Below are 17,004 nucleotides of genomic sequence, written 5' to 3'. Positions count from 1 at the left end.
ATAAATGGTGCTTTCCCTATCATTCCTAGAAACCCATTGATGGGAGAGCCCTTTGGCAGAAAGCAGGGGTGGAGTTGGATGTCCTAACATCTCCACGCTGTCTCACCTGCCAGGTCTTCCAGCCCTTTGAGAGGAAGAGCCACCGTCTCCAGACGTTTCCGTAACTCATCTTTGAGATACTGCTCTCCGATCAGGACCGAGAGGTCATCGCAGAGGGTCTGAGCCTCCGCGATCTCCTCCTCCAGCTGCTCCAGGTCCGAGCGGATCTCGCTGGTCTCCTCCAGCTGCTGTTTGACGGCGTCAGGCTGCGTGCTGACGGCCGACTGGCTGCTCAGGCGCTGCCCGACCGCCTTCACCTTCTCGGAGAGGCCTTGGAGGAGCTCCTGGTACTGGGTGCTCTTTACTATGGCTTGGTCAATCTGGCTGGAGCGGGAGTTGAGGCGTTCCGTTAGCTCGGACCATTTCTGGTTAACCCCTTGGAGCTCCTCCCGCACCTGGCTGGTGGATGGAGAAACATCTCCAGGGCCAGTCAAGATGCCCTGAGCTGCCTGGTTGAGCTGCTCGTGCTGTTGCCTGCGAGCTTCAAATTCCTTCAGCATAAACTGCAACAGAAATAACATAAAAATGTTTGCATAAAACTGACAGCTCGGAGTACACACAGTCAAAACAAACCAGACCTTCAGGGGCTTCATCCAGCCCATGGAATCAGTAGGAACCAGCCCTGGGGTGGGACAACAATTGGGGGATTTACTGCAACCGTGAAATTTAAAAAGCTGGGAGGGGTCTGTGATTCCAGGACTTTCTCTCTTATTTGTCGTGCTGCTGTGTAACATAACAGAAACCAGTTGGACGGAGAAGGAAAAATAATTATGTTAACTAGGGCATTTTCTTCTATGACGTGGCCGGTCACGGACATGTTGGGATTTGGAAGCGGGAGGCAGGAAAGCTGCATCGGCCAGTCCTGCAGAGCATCAGCACAGGTCTTGTTTAAAGCAATTTCACTCTCCGAGAGGGGCCAAGTGATTCAGTGATGAGTCAATCCAATGCAGGGAAGGGAGCTCAAACACAGCACCCGTTTTAAGTTATTCACAGTGGTTTGTGCCCAGTGGGGTTTGGAGGACTCGGGAGAGGAGCCGCGAGGTCTCCCAGCGCTGGGGGAGCGTTTGCAAGATGTGTAACCCCAAAATTCACACCACGTGTCTGAAGGCATCGGCCAATCGCTACTTGAACACTGTCAGGTTGGGGCCGTGACACCTCCCTGGGGAGCCTGTTCCAGTGTCCAGCACCCTCTGGGTGAAGAACCTTTTCCTAATGCCCGACCTGACCCTCCCCTGGCACATTTTGCTGCCCCTGAGGGTGGTGAGAGCCTGGCCCAGGTTGCCCAGAGAGGTGGTGGCTGAACCATCCCTGGAGACATCCCAGGCCAGGCTGGACGGGGCTCTGAGCAACCTGAGCTGGTGCAGATGTCCCTGCTCGTGGCAGGGGGGCACTGGGGGAGCCGGGAAGGTCCGTTCCAACCCAAAGCATCCTGTGATTCCCTTGGGTTCTATCATTGGTTGCCAGAGAGATCTCCCCTTGCAAGGAAGCTGAAGACCACGATGAGGTTTCCCCTCAACCTCCTCTTCTCCAGGCTGAACAAACCAAGTGGCTTCACCCGCATCCTCATTCCCCGCTTGAGGATGCGGACACAGCTCCCGGCTCACCTGGACCTGCTGTTTCTGTGCGTTCAGCATGTTCGGGTCGATGGAGAGGGGTCCCAACACGCTCATCATCAGCTCCTTCTCCAGCAGCCACGGGCGCAGCTGGGCTTCGGCCGCCTGGAAGGTGGCCAGCTGGGTCACCGACTCCTCCAGCTTCTGCTGCCGCGCGGCCGTCGCCCGGCTGGCTCGTTCCCACCTGCAATCTGAAGCACCAGCTTGTGTTCACGGCCGGCCAACCCCTCCAGCGAGAAGGTTTTTCACCCTCCCGCCGGGAAACCTGCTCAGCTTTTCAATAAAACTAGCGTGGCTTTAGTCACTCTCCATCTAATAAGCTGTTTACCCATTTCTAACAGCTATGTGGTCTTGAAGCTCCTAGAAATTAAGTCCTTGCAAGCAGGTTTTCTGCGCTCTAGTCACTACTGCCACAAGCTGGGCTGACCTTGGCTGAGCCATCTCACATCCCTGGCTCGAGAAATGAGGGTACTCTCATGTGTACCAGTCCTCACACAGCACACTCACACCTCCTGGATGGAGAATTCCATAAATGCGTTCCTGCTATTTCAAAGAAGAGAATCTCTGGGCTTCTTTTGAAATACATAGTCTTGTTTAGTTGACATTTAATTACCTAGGATAGCCCTACTAATGACTAGAATTTTATATCAAGCAGTGAAGCTTTTAATCAAAATAATCAATCCATGCTGCTAAAGCTTTTTTTTCTTTTCTTTTTTTTTTTTTTTAAAGAAGTAATCTAAGGAGGCAAGTCTCTACAATATGCATCCATCATAGAGATTTCATTAAACACGACAGTGCTCGTCTCAGGAACACCTTGTACACCAGACAGCTGGGAGATAAGTTCGCTATTTACTGAATTTTAATTAGAAGCGACTCTGCTCTGCTGTGACTTTGGAATTGCCCTGCAATCCTGAACCACTTCTAACGTGATGTTTCAAGATAGAAACCTCACGAAGTGCTTCAGGCACTTACTCAGGTCTTCCTGCATCTTCTTCCAGTTCGCTGCTTCCGGAGAATCTGGATATTTCTCCAACAAGCCCGAAAGTTCTTCCTTTACCTTCTGGATCTTCCCTGAATTTTGTTCCAATTCAGCCAGAAATGCCTGGAAAATAATTATTGGACCTTCTTCAGACACAGGGCAAAAGAATGAAATCACCAAGCAGGAATGAAGCAGCAGCCACAACTCAGAGTTGGGCAATTTCTGTTCTTTGCTCTTTAATGAAATCATTTTATTAGCAATATTGTGAGCTAACTTGGCTCCGAGAGCAGGGAAAGGATGGGAATTGCTTTCCACGAGAAGCCGGAGTAACCCAGCAACAAGGGCTGTAGATAAAAGCTCCTTTTCTCGGAGCCAAAAGCCTGAAAGCAAGAGGTCTAAAAGCAAAAAGAGGCTGAGCACAGCGACCTGCCCATGATCCCTCCTGTGGAAAACCCTTCCTGACCCCAGGGCAGATCTTTGCAGTGGGGCTAGAAGGATGAGCAGCAATCAAGCACATCTCCGAGATCCTCTGGGTGATGCTCAGATCCCCGATTTCCTCGGGAAGAGACGTTACCTTGTTGTGCTCAGCCTGGGCTCTCATCGTCTCCGTCTTAGTGGGCGAGGAGGAGGCGTCCAGCTCCGACAGCATCCGTTCCTTGGACTCCAGCCACTTCAGCATCGAGCTGGCCTCCTCCTGCACCTCCTGCATCTTCTCCAGCATGGCCGTGAGCTGCTGCTGGCGCTCCCGCAGCGCCGCGCCGAGGGACTGGTACTGCTGGGTCACGTCCGACACATCGCACTGGATCTCCGTCAGATCTGGTGCCAAAAAGTAGCCCGAGATGAGAACCACTGCCCGCCTGGCCCATCTTAAGCTGGACTATCAGGTTCTAGTCTAGCCCTGGGCAGGAGAGGCAAGAGGCCATGCTGCTGTCTGTCTGTCTGCAGAGCAATGTCAGACTGTCCTCACCTCTCATGCCAGAGGGGCCTTTCCAGCTGCATCACGTACGGATGTTGACAGTTTGCAAACCAAGCAAACGCCTCCGTGTTTGTGAGACTGATGCGAGCTGAGCCCCCCGTTCGCGATGTCACTGCTAATACAGTGGTAAAGAATTTGACACCAAAACATAAACGCCGTTTTTATGCACCTATGATCCGTTGAACCGGCGAACTAACAGCAGATAACGGGCAATAATTAAAATTGCTCTTCAAACTGAAGGGTTGGATGGGTTACAATCCCTTAGAACTAATAAATTTAATTGCAGGCCTTAAAATGACCTCTCATTCATCAGCTTTTACCACCACCTGATGGGGTGTCGGGGTGCTGTCCCTCCCCGTCCTTCAGCCTGACCTACACCCTCCATCGCCGCCTGCCCATCCCGCGGCACGGCTGGGAACTTGCCAGCCTATTTGCAGCCTCATTTCCCTGCACCGGGACGCTGTCGGTGTCACATTGTGCTTTATATGCTCACGGATGGAAAACGCACGGACGGAAAGGGACGGGGAGACAGTCGCGCACGCATGTGATGGCACGGCGGTGACGGCACGGTGGGGACGGGCAGCTCACCTTTGCACGTGTGGAATCCGTTCACGCTGCTGGAGCCTCCCGCAGCGGGCAGGGTCGCACCTGAGCAGAGGGGATGGAGACAGACAAGACAGACGCGTTAGGAATGCAGACAGCACCCTCCGGGACACGGAGCACACCGGCCACCAAGCACAGACACGGCGTCTCCACGAGCCCACTCACTGGATCAGCCCTAATTCAATTTGGAGCCCATTTCTTTCTCCTCCTCCCAACACACCCGAATCCATCGCTTTCCCAGAGGTGCTGGACCTTGCTGGACCAGAAGCAGAAGAGCTGAAGCCACCCGGAGCTGGGCACCTCTCCCAGCATCGCCCAAGGTGGACGTGCCCCCTGCCTGGACCATCACACCAGGGGCCACTGGCCACGTCTCCACCCCAGGAAAGCTGCTACCCTAAGCATGACTTTGTGAATTATAATATCAAGTGAGACTGTTGGATGCCTTCCCTGAAGAGATTAACTCCCCTGAAGTTATTAACTCCCCATATTCTCCTTTTCTTATGGGCTGAAGCTATTTAAACCCCGCTTTGGTGCACGGACACGCTCTCTTTGTCAAGAGGCTCCCCGTGGGATGCACCGGTGTCCCGTCCTTGGACACCAGACACCACAGCTACGTTTGCAACCAAAGGGGGATTCACCAGAAACATTATCGGGTAAGTCTCTACCTAACCACACATTTTAAAGCTTTAATGGACGTAAGGGGCTGCAGCTTGGGTCACCCACAACAAGCCTCTCCCCACTCCTCTTGGAGGTTTCCCATCAAGTTAATCCCGACAAACACATCTAGACTGTGAATTCCCATAAATGCCCATCAACGATGAGAAACCAGGGACTCGTTCTCACGAGCTGGAAGACATCTTGTAGTTGGTTTCCAAACGAGCCAGACATAATCTCATAGCTTCACAGCCTTGAAGCCAAAAAGGAGACTAGTAAATCACGTCTGAATATCGCAGTCTTAAATTTCATCCAGATAGGAAACAAATACGAGAGTTTGACTCAAACGTGCCAGCCCTCGGGAGGCTGAAGCACATCACCAAGATGATGGAGCCGCCTCCACGAGCTCCCACGGGGCCAAGCACCCAAACCCGGTGCTGCTGCAGCTTGAAGCTCCATCCACACCGTGATAACGTGTCCCCACGCCAAAGGCCAGGTAATTCAGTGCTTGTTACACCACAGCTAATTCAGCCACGTTGCTGGGCTCCCAGCGCTCGGCTGGTTTATTAACTCAATGAGCAGCGGCAACTTGACCACCGGGCTGAGGCGCACGATACTTGGACCACCACGGGCCCTCTGAAATTTGTTAAAAGGGGGAAATAACCACATTTTTCGCTTGAAGCGGGGTCAGAAAAGACACAGCAGTGAGAGCAAACAGTGTGCCGAGGAAGGAGGCATCCTCGGGAGAGCTGGGTTGCGACTCACCTGCCTTGGCCGCGGTGTCGGGGGCCGTGATGTCCATGATCAGGTTCTCCAGGAGGGTCCCTCTGTGGCCAATCTCCTCCACCTGGGCCCCCTTCCCCGTCCACTCCTCCAGGAGATCCTGCTCAAAAAGCAAATGCCGGGGGTCAGAGGCTGCGTTTGCCCCGCCACAGCCTTCCTTCCTCATCTGTCACCTCTGCGGTGACACCGGGACACGGCGCAGACCGCACCGGCAAAGTGGGTGTCTTTACATTTATTTTTGTTGGGGGGAATCAAAGAGTGAAAAGCTCTTCCCTAACTCACGGGTCTGCTGCAGGAAACCTTCTCATCCCTCCCACCATTTCGAGGACATCCCTCCTCCTCTCGCCAAGACCCAGCCTGACGCGAGGCCGGTCCCCGCAGCTTTCGGCACAGCCCGGCGATGCGCCGGAGCCGGCGACATGCCGCGGGGGCGAGGGCTGCAGGTGACTCAGCAGCCGCCTCCGAGTCAAACCCTCGGCTCATCCTGACTTAAAGCATCGCTGTGCCGGAGAGGAGCGGGGGTTTGGATGACGGGAGGCCGCCTTCTGCGTCTAGCAAGGGGAAACTCTCAGGGAAAATGAGCGTACTCGGGTCCCCCACCCCGAAATATCCCCCTGAGCAGGTGGGGAGAGGGAGGGGACACCAGGCGGGGACCACAAGGACCTTGGCAACGCTCCCTCCTCTGCAAACCGGGCACCACGGGATGCTCATACACCAGGGGCTGCAGCCCCATAAGCACAGGGGAGCCCAGGATTCCCGCGACCATAGAACACCTCCAAGGACTCCACCTCCTGGGATTCATTCCACATTCCAGCATTTCCACACCAGCTGCCGACTTTCCCAGTTCGGTTCCAGCTCCTGCTGCCCACCTGGATCTGCTGCCTGCGCTCGTGCAGCTCCTGGGTGCCCAGGGAGGTCTCAGCCGGCGGCATTTTGCCTTCGCTCTCCTTCAGCCACTTCCTCACGGCCCCGACCAGCTTCCGAAACTCATCCAGTTGCTCCTGGCAGGACGACGCATCCTTTTCTCTGCGAGTGAAAAGGTTTTTGGAGAGTCAGAGCTCGTGCTTTGCCTCGCAATTACCCCCGTTTGAATGTCGCACAGTTGTGTCTCTAGGAGCCCTTCTTTTTATTATTATTATTATTATTAGATGTTGCTTAGGAACAGCACAAGCAGCGCCAGCCAAAAGCGGGGTGCACGCCACGGCCTGCCCCCCCAAAATCGTGGCCGGTGGCACTTTTGGGGACGCTCCAGCATCACTGCGGTGACTGACAGCCCTGGGACCACCACAGCTGACCTGCGCCGGGGTCTTTGTGCCGGGGGGAGTGAAGCTTTTGGGAAAACAAGGCTCATTCATGCCGGCTCAGCCCAGCCAGCTGCAGCCTCATCTATTCAGCCCGTCCCCGAGGAACAAGGCAGCCCCGGGCAGGAGCCGCGGGCCCCCCCAGCGCAGCGCTCGCCCAATGCAGCTGCTGGCCGGAGGCAGCTCTCTGCTCAGCACTGAATGACCCGGGGTTGTTATGAGATTCATCTGCTTTTCCTCATCACCTTCTCTGTATTCAGCAGGGAGTTTTTAGAGATACAGCCCAGGAGGTGTGACCCCCTCAGGGACACAAGTGAGTTATCGCTCCAACCCTGGCCAATTCAAGCCCAGGTCGCTGCTAAAAGCTCCTCTGTATCCCCACCTTGAAGGAGACTCTGGGGACAGGCTGCTCTGCTGTGTCACCTCCCGGAGAGCACCCCCGGGACAGGCTCCCCCCGCCAAGATGCTCCGGGTGGGAGCTGTGGCAGCCCACACGCTGGGAAACGCACCAGCGCCGGCTCCTGCAGCACCAGGAATTTTTCACGACGCCCCCAGCCAAAGGCTTTTTTTAAAGCGTCAGCTGGAGCGAGCTGCCTCGCATCTCCCGGCGTGGGAGGAGGGAGGCAGGAGGAGCTCGCTCTTGCCCCGCCATGGAAAGGAGATCTCTACAAGGTCTTGCTCTGACCCCCAAACTCACGTCCCCTGGCCGGGTCCCTGGGACTCACCTCTCTTTTGCCACCTTCTGCAGCTGCAGAAAGTCTTTCTTCAGGCTCTGCAGCTTCTCCTGCTGCTGGGAAGCGCTGGGAGCGAAGCCGCAGGAGCTCAGCTCTGCAGCCAGGTGCTCCAGGGTGGTCAGGTCCTCCTGGTGCTGCCTCAGCTCCGAATTCAGCTCCTGCCAAGAGCAAAGGGTGATGCCAACCGTGCCCCTGCCAGCAGACTGGGGCAGGGGGGGCGAACCGGGCAGCCCCGTGTCCCTCTGCGGGCAGCACCATGGATTGCACCAGCACCTGCTCCCCACCTCAGAAAAGACTTCAAGCAGCTCTAGGTGCAAATTCCACCTTCCCCAGCACACAGGGAATGGGATGGGGGGGCTCTAGCCCAAACCAAACCACCCCCCCACAGCACAAGTGTCCGGGTTTACACCAGCTTAGAGCATTGCTGAGGTTGTGGCCAAACCTCCCGCCTGGTAGGAAACCAGAGGAGGGAATCCTGACACAGCAGTGAGCGGGACCCACGGCATCTCCGAGGGCTTTGTCACATCCTGCACTGTACTCGCTGCCAGCGCTCGGGCGTCTTGCCGTATTAGCCCTGTGGAGTCTTTAATCTGGAAAACCTGGCTATATTTGGAGCGGCCCCTAAGAGCCTGGCTAGAGATCTCTTCCGAAAACCAGCCCGGCCCCGGGGAAATGCCATTCCCCTCTCTCACTGATGGAAACAGCCTCCGCTGCTCCGGCCACGCTCCCTTCCCCAGGCAAAGAGCCAGCACCGGTCCTGCGGATCCTGCCAGCCCGGGAGCGACCCGGGGCTTTTTGTCCAGGAAGAAATCACTGCAAAACATCCCTGTCCCAGAAACCCCAGGCCGAGGTGGAGCCTTCTCCCCCTGCATCTCACCTGGATGTGCTGGGAGAAGTGAGCGATATCCTGGTCTGGCCGGTTCCCAGACGCCAACACCCGTGCTCTGCTCTCCGTGAACTGCTGCAGCTTCTCCGAGAGCTGCTCGTACTGCTCGACCTTGGGGAGGAGGCTCTTGAGCGTGTCCTCCCGGTCCCGCTGCTGCCGGCGCAGCCTCCCGAAACGCTCCGTCACCTCGGCCAGCTTGGCCTGCAGGGCCGAGGCCGTGGGGCTGTCCGCCGTCTCCAGGAACCGCGTCACCATCTCACGGGTGGCTTCCAGGCAGCTGTTCTGCCTGGCGATGTCCTGCTTCAGCTTCTGCGGGAGGCACACAGACAGGGATGCCATTTTAGGAAGGCTCTTGAGCAAAACTGGACGGGCACGAAGAGGTGAAGAGGCTGAGAAAGAACAGTCGGGCAAGAATAGTTTTCTATCCCTGGTTTCCTTTCTGATCTCCCCAGCCCGCTCTGCCTTGCCCTGGTGCCTGATATCCAAGCCCTGCTTGTCCGCAGAAGAAAGACTTCCAACAGGTCCTGGCTTAAAGAAATTCAGTAAAGGTTCTGCTCGTATCCCTTTTTTAGGGTTTTTTTTGTGCTTTCAGAATAGTGTAGCTAAACTCCTGCCCGGTTCAGGTCTTGCACAGGTGTGTTTGAGGCGAGGGAGCACAGGGACCAGCCTTACCGTGCTGGTGGCAAGCACGTGCTGGATGGAGGTGGAGGAGAGCGCAGCCGGCTGCTCTCCCTCTAGGCTCTTCTCGACCTCGGCCACGGCCTGGAGAAGGTTCTCCAGGCTCTCCTGGACGCTCTGGGACTGGGCGATGGATTTCTGCAGCAGGTCCGAGCGCTCGGCCATCTGCTGGGAGAGGCTCTGGAATCGGCCGACGATGGCATCTGCGGAATTCAGCGCAAAAGGAGAATCAGCGGCAAAGAGCTTCTCGCCCAGTGCTCGGAGAGCGGTGAGGACCATGTGTGGCTCCTGCCGAACTCTCACCGATGCTGAATCCCCATCCCCAAACTCAGCAGCGAGACAGGGAACCCAAGGCAAACAGAAAAACTGGATCACAGCCGTCCCCATGGGCAAACATAAGCGTGTTCAAGACGTGCTGCTGTGCGCCTTTGCCCCACCTTCCCCCAAAAGTGGGAGATTTCTTCTTTCTCCCCTCCCTGGCTGGTTTTCAGGCTCTCCCCAACCATCCCTGCTAACACTTTGCTCCATACCTGTTGTTTCCTGGACGTGCCCATGGTCCGGGGCCGGCTCCCCTTGTACCTCCAGCAGGGACCGAGCCGCTTTCTGGAGCTTCTCCACCAGCACCTGATGCTCAGCAAGGTCTCCCTGCAGCTGCTGCTTGGACAAAAGACAAGGCAGAAATCAGTGGTGGGTCACACGCAAGAGAGACCCACACCTGCGAGGAGCTCAGGGCTCCATTTAAACCCTGCTGAGGGATCCTGTCCGCTTAAATCACAAAATCATTAAAGAAAAATAATAATGTAGGTTGGAAGGTCCAACCTCATGGTGCACACAGAACTGGCTCAGGGGGTCTGGGCTGTTCCAGTGCCACCTTCATGGGGAGGAATGAGAGGAAACGGCCTCAAGTTGCGCCAGGGGAGGTTGAGGTTGGATCTGGGGAACAATTTCTTCCCCAAAGGGCTGTGGGGCATTGGAACAGGCTGCCCAGGGCAGTGCTGGAGTCACCATCCCTGGAGGGGCTGGACAGACGGAGATGAGGTTCTCAGGACATGGGGCAGTGCCAGGGCTGGGTTATGGTTGGACTCGATGACAGAATCACAGAATCGTTTTGTTTGGAAGAGACCCTCTAGATCCCCGAGTCCAACCGTGCTCAACCAGCAAAAAAAGTGAATGGATCAAGTTTCTTTCCTGCTGCTCAGAGCAGCAGCCAAATTGCCACCCAGCTGCCACCGCTCCCCCAGGAGATGACCCAAGGAGCCCATCCGTACCTTGGCGCTGGCGAGCTGCTCCTGCAGAACACCTGGGTCTGAAGAAACTGTCTCTGAGAGCAGTTTCCCAATGGTGGCTTCTCTCTCCTGCAGCCACGTCCTGAGAGACTCTGCCACCTCCTGGAACTGCTGGTAGTGATCCAGCAAGGTGCTCAGGTGGGAGCCCAGCTTGGTGCACTGCAAAGGAGCAACAGGAGGGTGAAAAAAAACAGCAAGGGAAAGATGCACAGAAATCATCAAGAAAGAAAAAAATAATTTCACAACCAATCTTGCCATACATGTTAAAGGAATTACAGGAAACAACAGAGGGTGTTACTCTTGCCCAAGCCCTGGGAGGAGACAATCCTTGTCCTACAATCTACATATGTGCTAGAAGTCCAGCCAGACACTCAAAAGTGAAACATCCCTCTGCCATCCCTGCTTGTTAGACACGCACAGGAGGAAAACCAGCAGCCAGGGTTCAACTCCCAGCCTTGCAGAGCCCTTTCCCTACCTTGGAGTGCAGCGTGGTGTATCTCTGCGTCGCATCCTCCAGCTTGCTCCTGACCACGCTCCCGGACGCCAGCGCCTGGGACCCCGCGTCCCCAGCAGCTCCCTCCGCATCCAGCACCTTCTGCCCTGACATGGTGACAAACCGCAGGTCGCCTTTGTGGGAAATCACGTCCTCCGAGAAGCTCCCCTGTTGCAGGAGCAGCTGCCGGAGAGCCGCGGGGTCGCTGTCCCCCTTGTGCATCCCCTCCAGATCCTGCTCCGCTTGCGTCAGCCAAGCCTCGAACTCCCCGTGATCCCGCAGGAATTTCTGCAGCTCGTCCCGCAGGACCTGCACTTGCTTCAGCTGCATCTCGGACCGCGAGAGGGACGCCGCATACTGTTCCTTCAGCTCTCCCAGCCGGTCCCGCAGCCGCTCGCGCTCCTCCCCGGCCAGGCTGGGGCCGTGCTTGTCCAGGAACGCCTGCGCCGACTGCGTGGCCAGGATGACGTCCTGCTGCTGGGACAGCAGCTCCTGGTGCTGGGCCTGGAAGATGCCAACGAGCAAAAGGGACAAAGGTGAGAGCCTGGCCCAGGTTGGCCAGAGAGGCAGTGGATGAACCATCCCTGGAGACATCCCAGGCCAGGCTGGACGGGGCTCTGAGCAACCTGAGCTGGTGCAGATGTCCCTGCTCATGGCAGGGGGGGCACTGGGGGAGCCGGGAAGGTCCCTTCAACCCAAAGCATCCTGTGATTCTATGACAGCTGAAGACCAAGCACCCAGCGAGTGCAGTGAGGCCATGCGTGTGATGGAGCCTCCACACCCTTCCTGCAGCACCAGCAATGTGTGGAACACCCCAAGGTGGAGGTACCGGCAGGAGTAACCCCTTCTCTAACTGTGATGGGCACCTTCTCTCATCACCCTGATTGCACCCACCCGCCAACACACAGACCGCGTGTCCTCCAGGGCGTCGGGCAGGGACTTCCCAGGAAATCCCGAGTCTCCCATCTGGAGAATCACCCTGAACACGTGTTTTTGAGGCCAGACCCATCTCACAGCCCACCCTGCTCCCAGAGGCAGGGTCAGTGTGTGGGGTAGAAAGCTTTGAGAGAGACGAGGTGTCGGTCCTGACCTTCAGCCTCTCGTACTGCTCCTCCAGGCTCTCGGCAGCGCTGGCTGCTCCCACGACGTGGTCGTCAGGGACATCCTGAGCACCCGTCCCCGCTCGTGTCCCCAGCGCTTGCTCGACGGGGTGCGCTCTGTACTCCAGGAGCTCTCCCTTCTGCTCCAGCGATGCCACCCAGTTCAAGAGGGAATCGATCTTACTGCTGTTCTCCTCCAGCTCTTTGGCAGCTTTCACCTGAAAGCAGAGACTCCAGATAAGAACTCATTTTACGCGTGTTCAGCAAACTGCTGCACAGGGGAGACAAAAATAAACAAAGGAAAATCCCTGGACAGTTTTCCAGCCACAGCAAATGCCTGAGACACTCAGAGACCTCCAGAACAACGTGGGGCTCTCCAAAAGGGAGAAATGTGCAAAGAAGCTGTGAATAAACTCAGCCTCCCAGCTGTGTTGTATTTCTCAGCCCAGGGTCCCCGTTTCCCCCACAACCAGCTCATCTGCGGCCGCAGCTCTCAAGGCATCTCAGGAGGGGACACAGCACCACTGTCCCACCTCACCCAAGGGACAGAGGAACAGTAGATGTCTTTACACCCCATTACCCAGACAAATACCAGGACCCCAAATGATTCTGCACCGACCAGACCTCGCTGTCCACCTCAAGCAGAACCCAGGGGCTCCAGCTCTTTGCACGTCACCTTTTCCGTCTCCTGCTGCATCGCGGCCGTCACAGCGCTCTCCAGCTCCTTTTGCGCCACCTCCGTCCTCTCCTGCAGGGACCGATACTGCTCCTTGGCACGCTGGAGGTCCTTCTGCAGTGCGGCCAGCTCCCCGGGCTCCATCTTCGCCTTGTTCTCCTCCAAAAACTCCTCTGTGCTTTTGAGGACGTTGGCGAAGGAGGCGGCTCGGGTGTGCATGTTCCTCTGCAGCTCCTAAGCAGACGATGCCGTAAGGCTCCCTGCGCTCCCGAGGCGCCACCGACCCTCTCCGCCCTCCGGTCCCTGGTTTTTAAAGCACTGACCTTCACGTCGCTTTGCCTCTGCTGCAAGGCGGACAGGTCCCCTTGGCTGGCTGCTCGCTGCTGCTCCTGCAGCGTGTCCTCTGCCTGGCCCAGCCAGCGGCTCAGCTCGGCCAGGCTGCGCGCCCGGGCTGCCTGCTGCTCCTGCAGTGTCTGCGGGCACAGGGGACAGAGAGGGGACAGTTAGAACCGGCCGCTGCGCCCTCCGCTCACGCTGAAAGGCAAAGGCGAGAGGTTACAGCTGGAGCATCTCCTGACGATGAGGATGCAGCACAGAAAACAGCTTTTGCAGCTCTCCACGTGCTCCCTCTCCGGCTGCGGGGCTGAGACGCCAAGTCCCCGCCGAGCAGAAGTTGCTCGCTGTGAATTTGCCACCATTCGAGCAGGTTTCTCTGAATTTGCTCTTTGAGGAGCTCCACCGTGGAGCTACGCTCCAGGTCACGCGCTCCTCTCCTGGGAGAGCCCAGCCAGAAGTTTCTGTGCCTTTTCCATGCAACCTTACATCAAAAATGCAGCAGAAACTCATCTAATGAGAGGCAGCGATGACCTGAGGTCAGGCAGCACCACTGTGGAGCCCCAAACAACCTAAATAGGCTGATTTTTTTGATCCTGGGGTTGGAGAGGGAGCCCAGGAGAGAGAAAGCGTTTCTGTAGCTGATCCAGCTCCTGCGTTTTGCTGCCAGAGCACAAAACAGAAGCGCCTGTTTGAGCAATTGAGCATGATGTGACCTCAGAGTCCCTGCAACGTTCCCGTTCCCCTTTCCACAGGGGACACAAAAGGGTTTTTTTGAGTTTTCACTGGGCATTTCAGCAAGGTGACGGACAAACTTGTGCAAAACACTGTGCTTGTTGCTCCCAGTCATAAGATAAACAACAGAAGCAAATTGAAAGAGCCTTCTTAAGAGCTCTCCAGCTGCAAAGCGAGTTCTTCCTGGGTTAGGATGGGCGCACACTCAATCTGAAAAAGCAAAGCAAACTGGTTAATATACACACGCACTCCAGAGAGGACAGGCAAGAGTTACAGAGAGCAATTGTTAATAAAAAAACACATTAATCCTGTCTGGAATCAGAGGATCCATGCAGTGATGGGTGCTGCAGCAATGCAGCAGAGCCCCGAGGACTTATTTTTGCAGCTGCCTGCTGCCTCGATACACCATCAGCTCTTTCTCTGGGACAGCAATTCCTGACTTGGGCACTGGAAATAAGACATTAAAACTGTAACCCGGGAGGCTCCTCTGCACAGGGATTTTTCTGGTGGGGTTACAGAGAGCAGGGATTATTCCACCCAGCCCAGAGCAACTCTACGTCTAGCAGGGCACTGGCCAGACATTGGCAAAGCTCCATTTTTTCAGAGGAAAGTGATTTTCCGCCTGGGAGTTACGTGGTAGGAAGAAGACAGACTTTAGAGGAAGCTCATGATGTGCAATGAGAAGTCGTAAACCGTGAGTGACATGCACATGAAACCCCAAATACGAGGTGTCTCAGCGCATGTTCTTGTGGCCGGGAAGCGCTTCAGCGAGCAAAATGCAGCCAGGCAGCAGATGTCTCCCAACCTTCACCTGATCCGGCTGCTCCGCTTGCTGGAGACAGACCTGCAGGACCTCCACCCGAGCCGTCACTCGCTCCGACAGGTCCCGGAAAGCTTTCTGCAGCTCATTGAGCAGCCTGAGCAGCTGCCTGCTCTGCTGCGGGGTCAGATCCTGGGCGTGCTCAGAGATAAGGAACTGGATGTCAAAGGCGGTGGCATCGAGTTGAGATTTGGTGTCAGCGAGGGGCTCTCGCAGCTCCTGAACGGGGAGAGAAAAGACCTGTCAGGCAACGTGGTTCCTTCCCGTGCCGCTTCAGATGGGACGCACAGACACGCAGCAGTACACATGCAAAAAAAATGCTTCATCACCAGAATATATTCCAGAAATCCCAAATGCTGCCAAAAGCGCACTCAGCATCGAGGTGATGGCATCTCGCTGCAGCAATTTTCCAGTTCTGCCCTCCAGCACCTCACCGAGAGATGGTTCAGAGTGAGGGTGCGGGGCTGCCGGAGCCCTGAAGGTGACACGGAGCTGCCACCAGCCCGGTCCGGTCCATGGTGACTCCATGTGCCACCAGCAGCTCTCAAAGCCTTCGATCCCCTGACGTCAATGCCAAAGTGCTACCAGCAAACAAGAGATGCTGAACTGACCCAATCTGGAGAGCTATCGCTAAAAGATGAATAAATGTGGAGGGGAACCTGGGCTTTTGGTATAGTCATCATAGAATAGAATCATTTTGGTTGGAAAAGCCCCTCAAGGTCATCGAGTCCAACTGTTAACCCAACCCCGGCACTACCCCATGTCCCTGAGAACCTCATCTCCGTGTCTGTCCAACCCCTCCAGGGATGGTGACTCCACCAAAGCTGATGGAGCCCAGGGTGGGTGTGATGGGGGATCTCTCAGAGCCCCCATGGAGGAAGCAGCTCTCTCCTCCACGCCCCGACGGGAACCCCCATCACACACCTGCGTTTGAGCATGTTCCCCAAGCAGCCAAAGCCGATGGTTTGTTTATTGCAGAAACAAAAGACTTTGGAGCAAATACAACATTTTTGCTCCTCCTGCAACAAAGGATAAGGGCAAACCCTCGGTCGGCTCCAGGAGAGAAACAGGATTAAAAGCTTCTCTGTGCAGAGGACAGTAACTTCATCACGCAGAAGGATTAGGGGCATTGCCATGGTTACCTGGTAGTGCTGGAGGCAGCGATTCAAGCTGTTGGCATCGGTCGTGTGCTGGTAATCGCTGCCGTCCAGCGACTCTGTGGTGCCAGAGACCCAGCTCAGCAGCTCCTGGAGTTTGCCCTGGAGGGTCTCGTGATGTGCCAGGATTTTAGCCTTAAAAACAAATTTAAAATCCATCATTTAAAAAAGGAGCAGAGCTCTCTGGGGAAGGAGCACCAGGATGCTGGGGGGAACAGGTAGCGGGGATAGTCACCGGCTCTACCTTTTCGGTTTCTGCAGCCCCATGAAGGTTTTGCAGCCGGGATTCCAGGACATCATTCGCAGAGCTCAGAGACTTCTGGAGGTTCTTGGCGTCCTTCTCCAAAGCCTTCAGTAATTGCTCAGGGACTTCTTCAGGGGGGTTGGCCACAATCTGCTTCACGGCATCCAACTCCTGATTCACGGGGAAGCTCAACTCCCGCAGCTCAGCGCCCAGGGCCTGAGACAAGACAACATCGTTATGTCTGAGATACGGTGACTTCATCTTCCCGCTGCCAAAACCGAGGAAAAGGCTCTGGAGACGCAGCTCCAAACACTGCGTCTGTCTCCTCGGAAGATTCACGACCATCCTCCAGCCCTGCTCAGCTGCCAGTGCTCGCCCATCTTTCTCCAGGCTGGAAAATGCGTTTCAGCCAAGCTTCACTTCTTGTCTAAGCAGGGAGGAGGTGAGGCAGAGGCAGTGCCAGAGCAGGGAGGGACAGGTTTGCTTATAAATGTCTGTTAAACCTGAGACTAAACTCCCCGGCTGGCTCCCAGGAGCAGGGAGGGGGTGCAAGGGCTGTGCAAGAAGCTGGGGAGAGGAGGGATGAGTTTTGTCCTGCCTAACTTCTGTCCGGCCTAACTTCTGTCCGGCCTAACGCCGGCCAAGCCTGGCCCAGCCCGGCTCACCTCCGCCTGCCGCAGCAGGTCGTGCAGCGCTGCCAAATCCTGCTCGGCCGGCTGCACCCGTTTGATTCTCATCTCGATATCTCGGAGCATGGAGCGATACGATATCAGCTTCTCATCGTGCTCCAGACACATCTTCTTGGTGAACATGATCTACAGAATCAAACAGTAAAACAAAACCGCAGGTTTAGA

At 56.0% G+C, this 17,004-nt stretch overlaps 1 protein-coding gene across 1 annotated transcript in view; it reads right to left on the bottom strand.

Moving 5' to 3' along the window:
- Positions 1-17,004, bottom strand: part of MACF1 (microtubule actin crosslinking factor 1) — a 111,075-nt gene that overhangs the window by 52,820 nt on the left and 41,251 nt on the right. The window contains exons 37-56 of the mRNA XM_065650722.1: positions 16,816-16,965; positions 16,151-16,366; positions 15,892-16,041; positions 14,735-14,968; positions 13,185-13,334; positions 12,862-13,095; positions 12,176-12,403; positions 11,068-11,589; positions 10,575-10,751; positions 9,837-9,960; positions 9,301-9,509; positions 8,620-8,937; positions 7,734-7,900; positions 6,577-6,733; positions 5,690-5,807; positions 4,256-4,315; positions 3,266-3,507; positions 2,685-2,814; positions 1,704-1,903; positions 107-602 (exon numbers count right to left, since the gene is read on the bottom strand). Coding sequence (XP_065506794.1) covers positions 107-602; positions 1,704-1,903; positions 2,685-2,814; positions 3,266-3,507; positions 4,256-4,315; positions 5,690-5,807; positions 6,577-6,733; positions 7,734-7,900; positions 8,620-8,937; positions 9,301-9,509; positions 9,837-9,960; positions 10,575-10,751; positions 11,068-11,589; positions 12,176-12,403; positions 12,862-13,095; positions 13,185-13,334; positions 14,735-14,968; positions 15,892-16,041; positions 16,151-16,366; positions 16,816-16,965 — 4,282 coding nt within the window. The remainder of the gene's footprint in view (positions 1-106; positions 603-1,703; positions 1,904-2,684; positions 2,815-3,265; positions 3,508-4,255; positions 4,316-5,689; positions 5,808-6,576; positions 6,734-7,733; positions 7,901-8,619; positions 8,938-9,300; positions 9,510-9,836; positions 9,961-10,574; positions 10,752-11,067; positions 11,590-12,175; positions 12,404-12,861; positions 13,096-13,184; positions 13,335-14,734; positions 14,969-15,891; positions 16,042-16,150; positions 16,367-16,815; positions 16,966-17,004) is intronic.

Source organism: Caloenas nicobarica, chromosome 23 (genome assembly GCF_036013445.1).
Source record: "Caloenas nicobarica isolate bCalNic1 chromosome 23, bCalNic1.hap1, whole genome shotgun sequence".
Classification (NCBI taxonomy): Eukaryota; Metazoa; Chordata; class Aves; order Columbiformes; family Columbidae; genus Caloenas; species Caloenas nicobarica.
This window is presented reverse-complemented; position numbering and strand designations above follow the sequence as displayed.